At 42.1% G+C, this 18,860-nt stretch overlaps 2 protein-coding genes across 5 annotated transcripts in view; both read right to left on the reverse strand.

Moving 5' to 3' along the window:
- Nucleotides 1-4,806, reverse strand: part of SERPINF2 (serpin family F member 2) — a 41,308-nt gene extending 36,502 nt beyond the window's left edge. The window contains exon 1 of the mRNA XM_069945608.1: nucleotides 4,786-4,806. The gene's annotated coding sequence lies outside the window, so the exon portion shown is untranslated. The remainder of the gene's footprint in view (nucleotides 1-4,785) is intronic.
- Nucleotides 4,807-8,732: 3,926 nt separating this feature from the next.
- WDR81 (WD repeat domain 81) overlaps nucleotides 8,733-18,860 on the reverse strand; it is a 37,916-nt gene continuing 27,788 nt past the window's right edge. For all 4 annotated transcript variants that reach the window (XM_069944834.1, XM_069944836.1, XM_069944833.1 and 1 more), the window contains 3 exons: nucleotides 15,923-16,068; nucleotides 15,259-15,438; nucleotides 8,733-10,680 (listed from right to left, as the gene is read on the reverse strand). In XM_069944834.1, the coding sequence (XP_069800935.1) occupies nucleotides 10,354-10,680; nucleotides 15,259-15,438; nucleotides 15,923-16,068 (653 nt within the window). In that variant the 3' untranslated portion in view covers nucleotides 8,733-10,353. The remainder of the gene's footprint in view (nucleotides 10,681-15,258; nucleotides 15,439-15,922; nucleotides 16,069-18,860) is intronic.

Consider the following 18,860-nt stretch of genomic DNA (forward strand, 5'->3'; position numbering starts at 1 on the left):
CTTCCATATGTTTGGTGTCCTCAACTTTACGAATCCACATTGCTATACTGGGAGGATCAGGACGGCGCCAAATGGCCGGGATACAGGCTCGTGCAGCGTTAATCAGGTGTCGGAGGACAGAGCGTCAGTAGGATTTGAGAGGGATGTCTGCAATATGCAAGAGAAAAAGCGCCGGGGGAAAAGGGGAGCTGGCGATCTACGAAAGTAGAGGAGATACGCCACACCTCCTTCCAGAGAGGTACCAGTACGGGGCAACTCCAGAAGGTGTGTACGAGAGTGGCTTCCTCGCCGCAGTTTCTCCAGCACAGTGGCGGAACATCTGGGAACAACCGGTGGAGTCGAGTGGGAACCCGATACCATCTGGAGAGTAGTTTGTAGCCTGCCTCTTGGAGGCGCGAAGAGATGGAACTGGAGTAGGTACAGGTAAGAACCCTGTCGACCTGGGCTGCCGAGAGGGAGATATCTAAGTCTGCCTCCCAAGCAGTGAGGAAGGGGGGTGTCGGTCGATCCGGTGGGGAGCCCAACAGATTGTATAGGAGAGAGAGGGAGTGTCTGAGTGGACCAGAGCCCAAGCAGAGGGTTTCAAAGTGTGTGGAGGGGCGAGCGAAACCAGAAGGGTTCGGTAGGAAATGGTTAAGTTGCAGTGCCCTCCAGAACCCTAAGGGAGCTGGGTCCGAGAGGTCTCGTAGGTCAGTAAGGGATCGCCATGCCAAGCCATGAAGGAAAGTAGTGGCTCGGAAGGAGCCAGCTCGCAACCAGGTTCGGAAGACCGGGTCCTCCAAGCTGATCGGAAAGGCAGGGTTGCCCAAGATGGGAAACAAGGGGGAGGGGGGAGGGGCCAGGAAGCCAGTGGAAAGGTGCTTATGACACATCTTCAGTGTGGGAACAATAGTGGGATGAGCGCCGGCAAAACGCGCAGAGGCTGGGATCCACGGAGCTGCCAATAGGGGGATTGGGGAAATCGTCATTTTCAGGCCGACCCACAATTTAGTGGGGGCGTGGCGATGCCAATCGAGTATCCGAGTAAGGTGTGCAGCTACATAGTATTGATAAAGATTGGGAAGAGCCAGACCACCTTTTGCTTTCGGACGGTATAAGATTGATTTGGCGAGACGAGGTTGCTTGTGTGCCTAAATAAATTTAGTGAGGAATGTAGACAGTTGCCGGAAGTAGGATAGGGGGGACCGCAACTGTAAGGGCTTGAAAAAGATATAGCAAGCGCAGCAAGACATTCATTTTGAAGATCGCGCAGCGTCCAAACCAGGTGAAGGTACCCCCGTGCCACTTGAGCAAGTCTGCTTCAATGCGCTTGAGCATGGGTAAGAAGTTAGCTTTGAAAAGGTTGGCTGTCGCAGGAGTAAGTTGGACCCCCAGGTACGTCAGAGAAGAACGCGACCACCGAAAAGGGAAAGAAGTCCCCAAGGAGGCTGCAACAGATGGGGGAAGAGAAAGGTTGAGTGCTTCGGATTTTTGCAGATTAATTTTATAGTTAGAGAGACGTTGGTAACAAGAGAGTTCGGAAAGAAGGTTGGGCAGAGAGACAAGGGGTTGAGAAAGGAAAAACAATAAATCGTCTGCATAGGCCACAACTCGACCCCACTCGATCCCCAGCAATGTTAACATTGTTCCTGACATGCCTGAGGAAAGGTTCAAGGGTCAAAATAAAAATGAGGGGGGATAGGGGGCAGCCTTGCCGTGTCCCGTTAGCAATGGGGAACGCGGAAGAGAGAAGGCCGTTGACCGAGACCTGAGCCGTAGGGCAAGAATAGAGAGAGCCAATCCACTCCAACATATTCGGACCGAGGCCCAAATGTCTGTGTGGCAAAAAGGAAAGGCCAACTGACTCGGTCAAAGGCTTTCTCGGCATCCGTGGACAGGAGCATGGAGGGAAGACCCGAGGAATGAACATGATGGATAATGTTAATTGCCCTAGTGGTGTTATCCCGAGCCTCTCGAGTAGGCATGAAGCCTACCTGATCCAGATGTATAATAGGCTGGAGCAAGGGAGTGAGACGGGCGGCAAGAATTTTAGAGAATTTAAGGTCTAAATTTAGGAGGGAAATAGGGCGGTAATTCTGGCATTGCGAAGGATCCTTGCCATCCTTGGGGATGACAGAGATATGGGCACGGAGAGAGCCAGCATAGGATTTTCTTTCCCCACCACGTGCTTGCACTGATAACTCATTTTAAGGCTGATAGAAATTGCTACCCCTAAATCCTTCTCCTCTGCAGTCTTTTCCAGATCTTCCTTAATCACAGAGTCATCTTTCAAAAGGGTAGTTCTCTGTGTCATCAGGCTTAGATGTTTAGACAGTGGTTGGAGTAACGTGAGAATTAATTCTCCAAACTGCCTTGCCCCCCAAACTCACCTGTAACCCCACTGAACATGTTTGGTATATGACGCTCACCACTTTGTAAAATCTATCCCCAGAAGTCTGAAAAAAGGGACCAACATGTTAGTGAGTAGGTGCTCCTAGTGAAGTGACTGTTTAGTGTACACGTGTTCCCATATTTGCGCGACTTTCCTGCCACACTCCAAGAATATATTAAAAGGTTTATAAGCTTCCTATGAAAATCGACCCTGGTGTGTATCCGAAAAAGGGAAATTAATTAGGGACAGGGGCTAATGGAGGAGACTATCTCTGTACAGTACTGCAGAATATTTCAGTACCATATAGGTAACCAGCCGGTGTATACAAACACTTGAGACAGTTCAGTTAAATTTTAGTTTCGTTTACACACTTTGGTATTTGTCTACAACATTTGCATTAGGTTCAAGTCAGGACTTTGACCCTACCAGCCCAAAAGAAATTTTGCTTCTCAGCCATACAACTATAATACCTACAATAGGACCCCTATATACTTATTTGTCCGTAAGCACAACTCCAAAGTTTATATCTAACAAAAAACAACAATGCCGGACAATAACTCCAAATATAACGAAAGTATCTCTTTATTAATTACATAACAAGAATAAAAACTGTTTTATCTAAAATTGCAGGAAGCAGATACATACATTGGAGGGATGGTGGGCAGACAAAAATTAATTACATTTACAAAAATGCATACATGGCTACATACATACGTGGTGGGAGAAACACATGAAATGAGAACAGAGAACCCATGAAATGAAAAAATGAAATGAAATGAAGACAGAAAAGAGGACTAAGCCCTTAGTCCTCTTTTCTGTCTTCATTTCATTTTTTCATTTCATGGGTTCTCTGTTCTCATTTCATGTGTTTCTCCCACCACGTATGTATGTAGCCATGTATACAAATATGGATACGTATGCATTTTTGTAAATGTAATTAATTTTTGTCTGCCCACCATCCCTCCAATGTATGTATCTGCTTCCTGCAATTTTAGAGAAAACAGTTTTTATTCTTGTTATGTAATTAATAAAGAGATACTTTCGTTATATTTGGAGTTATTGTCCGGCATTGTTGTTTTTTTTTTAGGTATCAGCCATACAACTGTAGACTTGTTTTGTTTTTTTTTGTTTTTTTTTTCATCTCTGGATCAATATTTTGCTGTATAACATTTTGAACAGATTCATTATTAAATGGTGATGCAGTTTTTTGCCCATTTTTAAACTTGAAAATGCAATTTTGTTTTACCAATTTTTTTTATTTTTTATTTTTTTAAATGCATCAAATGCCACATGAATATATATCCAGGAAGTGGTGTATTCTTTCCAGTCTCACACGGTGATCTTTTCTGCTTCCTCTGTCTGTGACAGGAACTGTCCAGAGCTGTAGAGGTTTATGGAGATTTGCTACTGCTCTGGACAGTTCCTGACATGGACAGAGGTGGCAACAGAGAGCACTGCACCCAATGCAAATGTTGTAGACAAATACCAAAGTGTCTAAACAAAACTAAAATTTAACTGAACTGTCTCAAGTCTTTGTATACACCACAGCAGAATTTACAAATCTGAATAAAACTTTCTGACACCAGTCGACTTCATTTTGGTGCATATTCTGTGCATTGCTAGCAAATAGAGATGAGCGAATTTACAGTATAAAAGGATAGCTTCCCATGTAATGTATCCGCAGCCGATTTCACGCTGCAAATTCATAGCGAGAAATCCTCTTTGGATATGTTATGTGTGAATCTAGCCTAAACTAAGCGAAACTCTGTTAGCTCGGCAGTTGGCTTATCAGCCGGCTGCTTTTGAACTCTGTGCCGCTCCAGGCAGCTCCGCTCCAAGTACCTGGAAAAGCTTCTCCCAGTTTCTGAGGACTGGATTTAGCTTTTTCGGCACCCAGAGTGGAGGGTCACAGAGTTCAAAGGTAGCCGGATGATAAACCAACTGCCGAGCTAGTGAAGCGCTTCATCTCTATTGGCAAACAGACCGACAAAACCCTATTCACATGTGACATGCAAGCATAGGAAACTGGACTAGCTCGAATATAGTATTCATGTAAAAAAGAGTATCTTTGTGTGAAAAAAAAAAACCTGTTTATCTCAAGTTCTATGTAGTTAAAGGGATTCTATTTTCATCCAGGAAGAAGAAAAATGGCTGCTTGCTCAGATAAAAAGAGCCACATCTATCCACAGGTAGTAAACCGGATTGTATTTCAGCCCCACTCACTTCAACAAAACTGCAATAGCAGACACAACCTGTGGGCAGGTGTGGCACTTTCACTTCAAAAAAATATTGTTTTTCTAATTGGACAAATATATAAATGTTATTTTTGATAGCAGATACCTAAAACAACATACAATCAACTGTTTGATAATAATAGCGGCATGTTTTCCCAGTGAGGATAACATGTTACTTACCAAAGAAGTGAGCGAATCACAAAAGAGCGAAGAGAGACGAGAGAAATAGGGAGTGCTGGGAAATTTGGATACAGCCTATGGGGGAGATTTATCAAACATGGTGTAAAGTGAAACTGGCTCAGTTGCCCCTAGCAACCAATCAGATTCCACCTTTCATTTTCCAAAGAGTCTGTGAGGAATGAACAGTGGAATCGGATTGGTTGCTAAGGGCAAGTTTCACTTTACACCATGTTTGATAAATCTCCCCCATAGGAGATAACAAATCTACACTCACCGGCCACTTTATTAGGTACACCAATCACATGGTGGCAACTCAGAGCATTTAGGCATGTAGACATGGTCAAGACAATCTCCTGCAGTTCAAACCGAGCATCAGTATGGGGAAGAAAGGTGATTTGAGTGCCTTTGAACGTGGCATGGTTGTTGGTGCCAGAAGGGCTGGTCTGAGTATTTCAGAAACTGCTGATCTACTGGGATTTTCACGCACAACCATCTCTAGGGTTTACAGAGAATGGTCCGAAAAAGAAAAAACATCCAGTGAGCGGCAGTTCTGTGGGCGGAAATGCCTTGTTGATGCCAGAGGTCAGAGGAGAATGGGCAGACTGGTTCGAGCTGATAGAAAGGCAACAGTGACTCAAATAGCCAACCGTTACAACCAAGGTAGGCAGAAGAGCATCTCTGAACGCACAGTACGTCCAACTTTGAGGCAGATGGGCTACAGCAGCAGAAAACCACACCGGGTGCCACTCCTTTCAGCTAAGAACAGGAAACTGAGGCTACAATTTGCACAAGCTCATCGAAATTGGACAGTAGAAGATTGGAAAAACGTTGCCTGGTCTGATGAGTCTCGATTTCTGCTGCGACATTCGGATGGTAGGGTCAGAATTTGGCGTCAACAACATGAAAGCATGGATCCATCCTGCCTTGTATCAACGGTTCAGGCTGGTGGTGGTGTCATGGTGTGGGTAATATTTTCTTGGCACTCTTTGGGCCCCTTGGTACCAATTGAGTATTGTTGCTGACCATGTCCATCCCTTTATGACCACAATGTACCCAACATCTGATGGCTACTTTCAGCAGGATAATGCGCCATGTCATAAAGCTAGAATCATCTCAGACTGGTTTCTTGAACATGACAATGAGTTCACTGTACTCAAATGGCCTCCACAGTCACCAGATCTCAATCCAATAGAGCATCTTTGGGATGTGGTGGAATGGGAGATTTGCATCATGGATGTGCAGCCGACAAATCTGCGACAACTGTGTGATGCCATCATGTCAATATGGACCAAAATCTCTGAGGAATGCTTCCAGCACCTTGTTGTATCTATGCCACGAAGAATTGAGGCAGTTCTGAAGGCAAAAGGGGGTCCAACCCGTTACTAGCATGGTGTACCTAATAAAGTGGCCGGTGAGTGTATAATATATCTATAACAAACCGATAATAAATCTCCCCTATAACATATATCCATGTTTTCTAGGATTCCCTAGGACGGCATCCAACTTCTTTAGCCACAGTTAATAAAAAGCAAAGAGTGAAAGTTTGGGTTTGGACGAACCTGAATGTGCTTGAAGTTCGCTCCTTTCTACTGATTTGATTACAGAGGAGTGGACTCCTCCATAACGTAATATTCTTTGTAAAGCTCCTTTAAATTGCACGTTCATGAATTGTACGCAACATATTTGTGTATTTTTTATTTAATCTCCTGCACTCCTTTGACTTTTATAATATATGTAGGAATCTTATTTAGAATCAATCTATTCAGCCTTTTTTCTTTTAAATATATTCTTGTATGCAGAGAACCCAATACAGAATTTGTGTATTCATAGTTCATCGCCCCCATATGATGCTCAGATCTTGGAGTGGAAGCTAGATATCCATAAATCATGATGTTTCATTGATATTCCCTATTATATAAATATTCAGCTAAAACATGGTTATTACAGTAATACAAGATTTCTGAAAAGCCTCTGCAGCTGTGTCATACATATTCTATTAGTATTAAAGGGCCCAGGCTGCTCCTCATGTTTATTATGTAGTCCCACAAAAAAGCACAGAGCATATCATAGGGGATAAATGTGTGTGGGGGGGGGGGGGGCACAGCAACCACAAGAACAAGGAAACAGAGCCCCCTATTGCATGACCACAGCATGAAGGAGCTTGAATATAGCAGTTTCCATTAACCCTTTAGAGTGCCAGGGTGTATGTGTTAGACAAGGGGGGGGGGGGGGGGGGGGGGGGAATTACCCGTTTAATCCCGTTACGTGCAAATGTATGTAATAAAAGTATAGGTGGACTCTCACCTTTGAGCCCCTTGGGCTTTATGCGGATCACCCCGCTTTGGGATAGCTTGTATCATCAGATGATTGCTGCCGACCGAAGGATCCAGGAAACTAGACTTGTGGTTTAATGCAGTAGAGAGAAGAAAAAAAAAGTACCTGGGTAGGTATCCTGGCACTTCCAAAAAATCCTTCACAAGCGGAGTATAAAACATAAAATGGCTGATTTATCGGATAAATTAAAAATGTACATAAAATAAAGTAATATATTACTTTGTGTAAATTTTTAGTGATTTTATCCGATAAATCAGCCATTTTATGTTTTATACTCGCTTTGAAGAAATTTTTGGCAGCACCAGGATACCTACCCAGGAACTTCTTTCTGTGTGGCCCCTAGTTAACTTTTAGCATGCTTAGGTTTGTCTGAACTTGAGTGTGCAGCACTTGATTATCGGTGGCTGCAGAAGTTGGATACAGCTCTACGGCTGTCTGGAAAACATAGATACAGCCATAGGGTACAAACACACACACCGTATACGCAGCAGATTTGGTGGTGCAGATTTGATGCTGTGTTCAGTTATTTAGATCTAATCTGCTGCGTATTTGTTGCGTATTTTCTGTGTATCGCAGCAGTAAATACGCTGCGTATACTGTGTGTGTGTTTATACCCATAGGCTGTATCCATGTTTTCCAGGACTCCCTAGGACTGCATCCAACTTCTTCAGCCACCGGTAATCAAATGCTTCACACTCTTCACACCCAAGCATGCTCGAGATTTGCTCATCTCTATAGTCAATAACTTTGCGAATAATAGCTCTTTTATTCAGCAAGCATGCTTGAAGTTCACTCAGGTAGTGACCACCACTCTATTCAATCTTGTCTTTAAAGCGAATGTACCATTAGTACATGGCTTTGTAGTTTTTTAAAATGAATAGACCGGTGCAGGGAATGCCGCTGGTGCATTTTTTTTTTTTAAACAACGGCCCGGTTCCTGCACACGGCAGTTTATTCCAAAGCACCGGTCCAGCATGATGCACTGGAGGTGGGCCTGCCGACGTGTGATGGATCTCCCCTCCCCTCTGTGACACGGCTCTATTGCTTCTAATGGAGCAGCGTCACAAAAGGTAGGGGACCCGCCAGACTGGTATCAGGCAGGCTTGCTTTTCAGTGCTTCATGCTGGGCCGATGCTTGTTATTAAACCGCACCAATCGCAGGAACTGTGCCATGGTTCAAAGAAAGGACCGCGGCATCGGCATTCCCTGCTCCGGTCTATTTATGTAAAAAAAAAAAAAACCACAATGAGGGACATTTACGAAGCGTACGCCAGGGAGAGGGTGCAGATTCGCCCCTTCTCCCTGGCGTACGCCTCCCGCACGCCCAATGGGGATAGCTGGGGGGGTGCCTCCTCCCGCACCTCATTTATCATGATTTACGACTGCTTGCACGCCGCTCTTCATAAATCCCCCCCATTTCATTTAATAGTGGTACATTTGCTTTAAAGCAATTATGCAATGAGGATGAATGGATTGGGACTGGTTGTATGGTTTGTGCTGTCTTCATAAGAGGAGGAGCCTGAGCTCTAGATCCTTTCTTCATGGACTGTTTAGTTTCTGCCAAATAAATCCGACCCGCTGGCACCAAAGATGAAACCTTTTTACAAGCATGGTTATTGCTAGAATCATGAACTTTAATATAAATCTAATATAATCATTGTGATTCTTGCTTCTTTCTTACTGGAGTGAAGAACAGTCTTGTATTTCATTATATTTGCCAACAGTAAGTTCATTGCCATTTGCATTACAATAAAATGAAGTGTTCTGTCAGTCTCCTGGATGATGCTGGGTGCCTATAATAAATCTTTTAAGCAATATACATTATGAGACATATTAATCCATTCTCGAGTCTTTGCTTGGAATTACTCACACTTTTGCAAGAGTTTTTACTATTGCAAGTGAAAAAAAAAACGCTACATGACCACAGGTTTCCTGCACCAAGAAAAAAAAAAAAAAAAAAAGACATTATATACAAAAAAAGGACAGATTTTTTATAGGATTTGTAGAAGCATTGAGAAGGGGAACATCACAACTTGCTTCACAACCCATACATCCTCCTCCACCATGTTGCCAAACACAATGTGTGATGTAACGGAAGTGCATACAACTAAAAGAATAAAATCATACTGCCGAAAGTTGTTAATGTAGAGTATACAGCCTGAGAATAATATATGTATATATTTCCTGAGATGCCCAGGCTTGCATTTCCAAACAAAACACATACAGAATTATAATTCACACAAGTGCACATAAAGGTTTTCAACATTATGGTAAAAAAATATCTAGAGATGTCCAATGTAATGGCATGATTGTATAAGCTGGTTAATCAGTACCCCAGAATTGGTGGAATTTTACATAAAGTAATAAGGATGAGTGCAACTTGCGCATGCCCAAGTCTGACTGATCGACATTTGAAGCTGTATCCATGTTTTTGTGGACTCCCTAGGGTTGCATCTTTCTCAGCCACTAGTATTCAAATGCCGAATGATCGGATGCATGCACAAGTTACACTCATCTCTAGTAATAGACAACCACACGGACAGCAATTCCCTAATGGAATCCCATGGAGAATCTACCATTTCTAGAAGACAAAACAAACTTATAAGCAGTGCAGTTTAGGAATGTACAAAATTACCTTTACCATTAAATGGAAGTGTTAGGCCATCGATGTCCAACCTGCTTTGGCTGTCCAGGCATGATGTCAATTGTAGTTCAGCAACAGCTGGAGGGCCAAAGGTTGGACGCCATATTATACGCAGTAATGACACTGCTAAAACAATCCATACAATGCATACAACCCTATAAGGGAGAATCATCTAAAGTGCAAACTAAAGAGTTATTGGGGAGTATCATTCTATCAGCACTGGTTTTCCTGTAAGGTAGAAAACTATTAGCATATTTGTGTAGGCAGCGTTATGATGAGAAGTCCATGATCCTGGATATTGATGTGGTTCTACAATTAGAATTTACTTGGAATTATTAAAATAAATGGTAAGGGTCCCAGTGTAAATATGCAGTCTCTTCAATGACAGCAGCACCTCCTGTTTAATACTTTATGGGTAGAAATGCCATCTAAGTTTACACAAGAACGCTTGCTGGTCTTGCTATAAATGCTATTAACACTAGAAGGTAATAAGTCTATGGCTTTAAAAAAAAAAAACATAATAAAGTTTTGCAACATCATGTATTTACATTGTTGTTACTGAGGTTTCCCCAAACTGTTACCAATGTCTCTTATGCCAGGAGACGGACTACTCCATTGTCTGAGCCCAGAAGTAGTAGCCTCTTGGTAGGTAAGACAGCTAGGTTGGTTAAGGTCCCCTTGAAGTTTTCCGAGCTGAGTTTGGTTGTGCTGTTCGGCTGAGTTGAGGAATCAAGGAGAGAGTAGATACCAATTTTATTGGCCACGGTCCCAGTTATTATCTCACTGCCGTACATATCAAGAGCATGAATGGGATCAGAATTAGACTTGAACTGATGTAAAGGTTTCTGCTCAAGCTCCTTCCAGACAGTGAGGGAATGATCAGATGAAGAGCTCACAATGATGTTTCCATCTGCTGCCTGCAGGACAGAGAAGCGGTGAGTCAACTGGACGGCAAAATCAGATCTTTAGCGTTCTATTGTATTTTCAGGAACAGTTTAAACTGTTCACATTGATAAAGATAGATATTGATAGGAGAGACCTAAGAAGAGGTCATGACACAGATACTATACATTACGGTCATGCACACATGAAAATGCATCCTAAAAAAAACATCAGATTCAATAGCTTACTATGCCATCATTCAGTACACCAGCTCCAATAAATGAACAAGGTTACTACACTATGCAACACAGGCCTCTGCTTCCTTGCTGTATAATTGATATGCTTTACATAGGAAAATGTGCAGCCCACAAAAAGGCTGCACCAAAGATGTGATCACCTGATGAAGAAATGGCATTCACCAAGTGATTGCTGGTCCTTTTACATGCAGCCGATAACCAGCCCCTATAAAAGGACTTTTGGGCCCAAAATAGGCAAACCTGTTGCATTTTAAGATCCCACCTGATCACATATCACCTTATCCCTGGTGGATGGGCTACAATTAGTGTTGGACGGAGATACTGAACTGTTCAGGTTTGGCAATGTTCTCCGAATTAAAACGCTCGCCATTTGACTGCCCTGTGCTGCTGGTTGGATGCCACCCTAGGAAGTCCAGGAAAACATGTATACAGCCATAGGCATGTCGAACAGTTCGGCCTCTCCGCTCAACACTAGCTACAATCTGATCAAATATGTGCTAAGAAACTCAATTTAAATTTATAGCAGTTATGCACACATATAATATTCACATATGACTTATCAGGGTGCTGCTGTATTTTTGTGTTTGCTTTTACACTGCAGCCATGGCAATGTACGCCTGTACATACTTCTCATTATATTTGGCAGTGCTGATCTTCTGAAAGCTTCTGCCCCCTTTGTTTTAGCAACAAAAGTTTTGATTGGCCACTATGACTTGTCAGAAGTTTGTCATAGCGAATGTGTACCATCCGAACACCCCCCTCCCCCAACCCACTAAGGCATGTCCGGTCGTGGGGGTCTGCCTGTCTCTTGGGGCCGCTATTCAGGGTAAAAACAACTTTCATTCCCGCGATCTGGTGGGGTGTCAATAAGGCAGGGCCTAGAGCATCCATGCCCTAAGCCTGCAGCCTGAGGACATCAAAGTTGTACAGTTTTTTGTTTTTTTGTCTGGACGGCACAAATCTGCAAAAAAGACAAAGATCCATAAAAGTCCTGATTGGTCAGAGTCTGGATGTTCCGAATTCAATGATCATTAGATAGAGCTTGGAGAAGTGTGAGGCTGAGCACTTCACTCCCCGGCTTGCTGTGCTCCCTCTCTTGTTGCAGGAGATGGGATCCTTTATTGGTCTATAGAGTCCGTCTCTTGCAGTAAGATGGAAAAGGCAGCATGCTGGGGAGTAAAGCACGCAGTAACATGCTTCTAACAATCTTTGGGGGTCTGAACATCCAGACCCGACAGCTTAGAACTTTTTACATGTCAACATTTTTTACAATTGACAGAGACACTTAACAATAAGTACCCTTGAACTGAAATATATTTTAACATGTGTATATTACAATAATACATGATTTACTTTCTATTAATTACGTTACAGTGTTGTGGTAATTCGAAAAAAACTTCTTTCTACCATGTACTCCCCTCCAGGCCCCATGTCTGTCCGACCAGGACAGCCTCATAGACTTCAATTATGGTGCCGCCCAGGTCAGATAACACAGAGCTGGGAGAGAACCCGCTGCGCATGGTCTTCTCCCAACTCATTCTCCAGTTTCAACACTCAGATTCTGACCGATCAAAACTTTTGACTGCTACACTTTTAAGAATCAAAAACTGAAATAACCCTTTAACAGTTTTTAACACAATGAAGAATTGAAAGAGGGACCCAGAGAATGCCACGTTTTCTACAGTTTCTCTGCAAAATTGTGTGACCCTCCAATGTGAAAACTCCAAAGTCCAAAAGTAAGAGTATTACACATTTATGCTGACATGGGTTGAACCTTTTGACATCTGAAATGTTTCAATCTCAACATCATTTGACTGAGAACTAAACATTTATTGGAACGAGACAGTCACAAACTAAACACAAATCACTACTGTAATGGAACGCCTTTCATCATTTTATGTTGTACAACAAAGATGTCTATCATCACATTGGACAAGAATACAAAGGTAACCTACACAGGAATACCCGGCACACACAACGATGAGCTTGCAGGATGCGTTTATTATCAAGACGAGGTGCACACAATACAGTCGGGCAGAATGTTTCGGCACAATTGCCTTTATCAACTGCCGACATTGAAGGTGACTAGAATACAAAGGTAACATGTCTGAGAGTATATGAAGAAAAAAAAAAAAGTATTGTATAAATAAATTATATATAATATATATATATATATATATATATATATATATATATATATATATATATATATATATTTATTACACACACACACACACACACACACATATATATATATACGCACACACACTGCAATATGCAACGGCTTATAGTAAATCCTACTTTAGCCAGATTTCAAGGGTTGAGTTAAGGGACCATCTCCTTACAATAATAAACAAGTTCTGATGAACATTGTTTCACCTTGACTCAGAAGAGGTTAAACAAACTATCACAGCGAGCACTGGGGCAGGTAAATATGAAGAAGAGTTACTCATTACTGGGGCTTGGGTAAGACACCCATGGATACTTGTCTTTCTTATTTAAACAAACCGCTCAATACAATCCACATAAAGATTGGTTAGCTGTAAGCACTGCATATATCAAGTAAGGATCAGAAGGAAAGTCATTGCAGTCACAGCACGGGGGAGGGGGGGGTGTTAGTATTTTATCTTATTGGTAATAACCTGATTTTTTTTTCTCAGACTATGGGGGAGATTTATCAAACATGGTGTAAAGTGAAACTGGCTCAGTTGCCCGTAGCAACCAATCAGATTCCACCTTTCATTCCTCACAGACTCTTAGGAAAATGAAACGTGGAATCTGATTGGTTGCTAGGGGCAACTGAGCCAGTTTCACTTTACAACATGTTTGATAAATCTCCCCCTATGACTGCAATATTTTCTTACATTTGCTGATGTATTAATAAAGAGAACCAATCAGCTGATTGGGCTCCCAGAACGGCTGCACACACCGCTGGTGTCAAGGGCTCAGTGTGTGGTAAAATGCTTTTTAATCCAGCACGAGAGGCATGGGGAGAGCTGTGAGTTATCTGGGCTGTGACTAGTCACAGCTCTCTGTCCGGTCAGCTCTGAGCGGGCTGACAAGACAGAGAGCCGTGACTAGTCATAGCCCAGATGACTAGTATTCAGCTCTCCCTCTGCCTCGCACGCCAGATTGAAATGCATTTTACCGCACACGAAGCCCACAGAGCCCCTGACATCAGCGGTGCATGAAGCCGTTCTGGGAGTCCAGTCAGCACAAATGTGCTGATTGGTTCCCTTTAAGTTTCTTTAACATTTATCATAGGTAAGAATAATCAGTGGCAAATATCAACTGCAACCAACACACAAACACACACCCATTATATACATACATATACATACACACACACACACACATTACTCAATAAATAAGCCCTAGTTACAGTCAGCTGACCAGATCTCTGACAGTGGGTGGCTGAGCTTCAGCCAATCAGAGACAGACTTGTTATGCCCCGGCTGTGATTTCCGTATTGTCAGTTTAAATAGGATTACATACTTGCAGCGGAAATTTCATTACTTGCTTACTTCTCTGGCGGGACGGCGCACTGATTGGTTGAGCGGCACGTCAGGGAGCCTAAAGCCGCAGAAGCAAGCCGGAGCGGTAAAAGTATTCACCGGGCCATGGCGGGTTAAGAGGGATGGTGTTCACATACTCGCAGCGGGATGAAAATTCCGCTACAAGTATGTAAACCTATTCAAACTTACAGTGCCGGGAAACGCAGTGTGAAATCCGCTGCAAGTCCACTGTGTGTGAACCCACCCTAATACTGACAATTATTCTACAGTTCAATGCAGATGTACTGCAGTGTAGTATAACAGCGATCAGAGATTGCAACTTCAAGTCCCCTTAAAGGGACTCTGTCACCTTTCAACACACTCTTAAACTAAAGTCATCTGTAAGTAGGATAAAGGATGCAGATTCCAAATCTGTAATTTGTGGCTTTCTGCTCTTTCGCATTTCCTTGTTGTTAGCCTACAAACTGGCCAAGTTGATGCATGGAGAGGACAACTTGGCTCCAGAACATAATGGAGAGGACTGCTTAAAATCCTTTGTTTGTGGGCTTTTAGCAAAGGAATATACAGTACATGTATAGTAAAGGAGGCACATAGAAAGATAAAATTGCTGATTACGAATCAGTGTTGTTTCATCTTTCAACTTATATAAAGTTTAGAGGGTGTTTTGGAGGTGACAGAGTCTCTTTGATGGAAAAAAAAAGTCCAAACTGTAAAAAAGAAGAAAAAAAAAGTGTAGAACCAAGACATTTCTAATGTGACACATGGATACATAAAGTGACAATGAATGAAGAAATCTAAACACTACAAGAGGAATAGAATGACTAGACATGACGTCTTTTACCTTCATCTGCAGGATGTCCCCCTCATGTGCAGGCCACCCTCTTAGTACTAGACCAGTCCTGGTGTCCAGCAGGATAATAAATCCAGAAGAATAACCTGCAACAACACTGCATCCATTGGGGCTGACGGCCAGGTAGCGGATAAGCCCAGCATTTACATTGCTAGCAAGCTTAAATTCATGCTAAGGGGCAAACATGAGATAAAAACAAAATCATTAAAGTCATGTGCATAATAAGCCATCATACAATAATTTACTAAGTTAAAATAACTGCATTCACACTGTGGTTGTATTGTGTCTTCTGTAAAACTGGTATAGAATTACACAGTGAAAAAATAAAAAAACATAACCACACATAATGGTGTTGGAATTAAAGGAGTTTTTTTAGGTTCCACAGTTCAACCAATCGCCTACACATTGGTATTAGGAGCCAACTCTACCATTCAGTGGCCCAGGCGGGATACTGCTACAGCTGCTGATTGGCTGAGCAGGCAGTGTAGTACAGGCCGCAGCATGGAAGCCAGGGAGGGAAGTATGTGGGATTTTATTCACACTCTTCGGGAACAGTACCTAAAGGAGTCCTGCGTGGACAGCGCCATTGAAGACAATGATCAGAACAAACATAATGAAACACTGCAGGTGAGATAAAAATCATACACATCAATACCTGAAGTCCTGACTTCCGGGGGTCAATGAAACGCAGTACAGAATCAGAGCTGCCAAACGTCACACTGCAGTAAGGAGGCGGCATTGTGGCCACTGCTGTTATGGGGACTTTGGTGTCCCCAGCCTCATAAGTTCGGATGGTTTTACCTATTAAAAACATTTGACATGTTAACATGGTCTTCTAGGGGTATTGTCGTTGTACACTGTACCTGCATGTATGAATAACCAGCTATGATTATGGTGTGACAAGTTATAATCACTGTATTAAATATAATAGGTCATTATGTACCATTTCCTTCTTCAACCAAGGAACCATTCACACAAAGTTTTTCCCAAGTCACTCGTATATCGACAACTTGTCAAAACTGCAGACATATACCGTAAGGTGTTCTTAGTCATCCCATTGATTTTAATGGACCAAATGTAGTCTAAAATTATCCATTTCTGTTCAGGACTCAAAGGCAGGGCCAGCTGCACATGTCGTTTGCATTTGAGTCCTTCACGGACACCGCATACATTCAGGAAATGGACCGAAAGTCCTACTGAAATCAAACACGCCCGATTTCTTATTTGCCAATTGCAGATGTAAGGGGATAACTAAGCCGCTCTCGCCAGCAGTTTGGCCTCCAGTTCCCCAACCGTATAAAGTTCCATGGACTTCCATAAGCTGAGAGGCACAGGGAAAGATTGGCTTAGTAAAGTGCTTCTCCCGGCCCATTCTAGGGATCCGCAGAGTTCTAAAAGCCCAGACTGAGACTAATCAAGCTTTCAAAATTCTTGTCTCTATGAGATGTCTACATTTTTTTGAATGACAGTAATGCTTTAAAACTAGCACACACAAAAAAAAAAAAACAGAACAAACCTGATTTGACATAAAATGTAACTCAGTTGGTCCCAGGACACACCATAAGAAAAAGAAATAGTATCCCTAATCTACACAGTGCTATGATGAAAGCTCAGGACACATACCTTCTGTCCATATATTTATTACTAAATATTCCAATTCATACTACTCACAGATTAGGCCTAGGCGGGCCTTCCTCTGTAAGTTGTACCTGGTCATGCTGCACTCAAAGTCCTTGCCGTTTTTACACTACACCCTGGTCATTTTATTCTGGACAGTGACTTGTTATCCCACTGATCCACCTATGTGGTTATGACTCTCAATAGTACAGTAATGGCTAAGCTTTTCATTACAGGCTTAATAAATTTGGCCTGATTGGGAATTACCAGGACTGTACTAAAAAGTTGTATAAGAAGCACTGGGGTCTACTAGGTTTCAGCTTTTCTTCTATATTTAACTTGTCAAGAGCTAAAGCCGTATTTTAAATTAATAAAATTGTGCACGGAACTCGCCCATTGTGAACGGTTACTTGAAAATCAAAAGTTGTTATCAATGGGAAATCATGGCAGATTGAGAAGAGCAGCCACCACCCTAACATTCCACTAGATGGCAGAAGAGGTATTCTGATCTTATATCGCATACTTCACCAATGTAATTACCAGATTAATAAATAACAGATTCCACCACATCCATAACTATGAGACTGGTGAAAATAAAATCTTAAAATACATTAAAGTTTTAATACCCGGGGCTTTACTATGTGAACTTAATGTGCAGGATTCCCCTTATGCAAAGTATTAGGCAATTACAACTACAAACAAATTCTTTACTATATACCTAATATTAGAACATATGGGAGCTGTTCACTAATGTATCATGTAGGCCCCTTCATAAGACATTACAAATTATATGGCAATGGACTTAAAAGGCATATCCAGACTATCCTCAGGCCATCAGGGGTCTGACTCACGGCCGATAAGCTCTGTGAAGGGGCCAAAGTGCTAAAGCGCTCTTCAATGTTTACATGGGCTTATAGCTTCCAGCAATAGTACTCCAGCACTCAATCAGGGTAATATTACACGGGACGATTTTTCAGCGATTAACTATAAGCGACTGCTATGACGAACAATCTTAATTGTCCACCCTATTACACAGGACGATGATTGTTTCTTATGGGTTTTTTTGCGCTCGTCCTTTCCTGGCTAAAAGACTAAGGTACGAGCTAACGACGTGTTATTACACCGAACGATGGTCAAACAATTTATCAACGATCCACGATAAAAATAGGTCCAGCTTCTATCAAACGATCAACGATTTCTCGTTGGTCGTTTAATCGTTGCCTGCTATAACACAAAAAGATTATCGTTCAAATCCGAACGATCTAACGATTTTTGTGAACGATAATCGTCCCGTGTAATAGGGCCCTTAGTCTGAAGTCTAAGCTTACCAAAGTTTATAGACCTCTATTGCAAGCTATTACTGATCAATTATAAACTGGAACACCTTAGTATATGGATAATGTAAATGCAGGAACACTTACAAGTATGCCTGAGAATGTGAAAACTGGTAGAACGGGTAGAAATTGTAATCCTCTATTTCATCTAATGTTGAAAAAAGTACGTGCCTGATCAACACATATCTGAATGGGAATGTGTGTTATATAACAATACCTAATGTGATTACACCATAAAGCATACCAAACACCCATCTTTCCCTGGATCAGACAATTATTTTCTGTTGCTGAAACTGTTGCATCACTGGTGTGCAGGGAAGGTTGAGACAGGTGAAGCGTGGAAAGGTCATGAGTGTTGTGTCTAATATATATTCTAAATCAAATGTATAATAAATGCATCTAGCGCTTCTACCTAGAACTCATATTAATGGATGGAAGTATGACTTACTTTGTTGTGTCTAATATATATTCTGTGTGCAAAATTTACCACTGCTGCTTTACTCTATTTAAAAGGATATTCCAGGACTAGAAAAAGCACAGCTACATTATTTCAAAAACAGCACCACCCCTTCCTCAGGTTGTGTGCGGTATTACATTTCAGCTTCATTCATTTCAATGGAGCTGAGCAGCATAACCCTCACT

This window comes from Dendropsophus ebraccatus, chromosome 11 (genome assembly GCF_027789765.1).
Source record: "Dendropsophus ebraccatus isolate aDenEbr1 chromosome 11, aDenEbr1.pat, whole genome shotgun sequence".
Classification (NCBI taxonomy): Eukaryota; Metazoa; Chordata; class Amphibia; order Anura; family Hylidae; genus Dendropsophus; species Dendropsophus ebraccatus.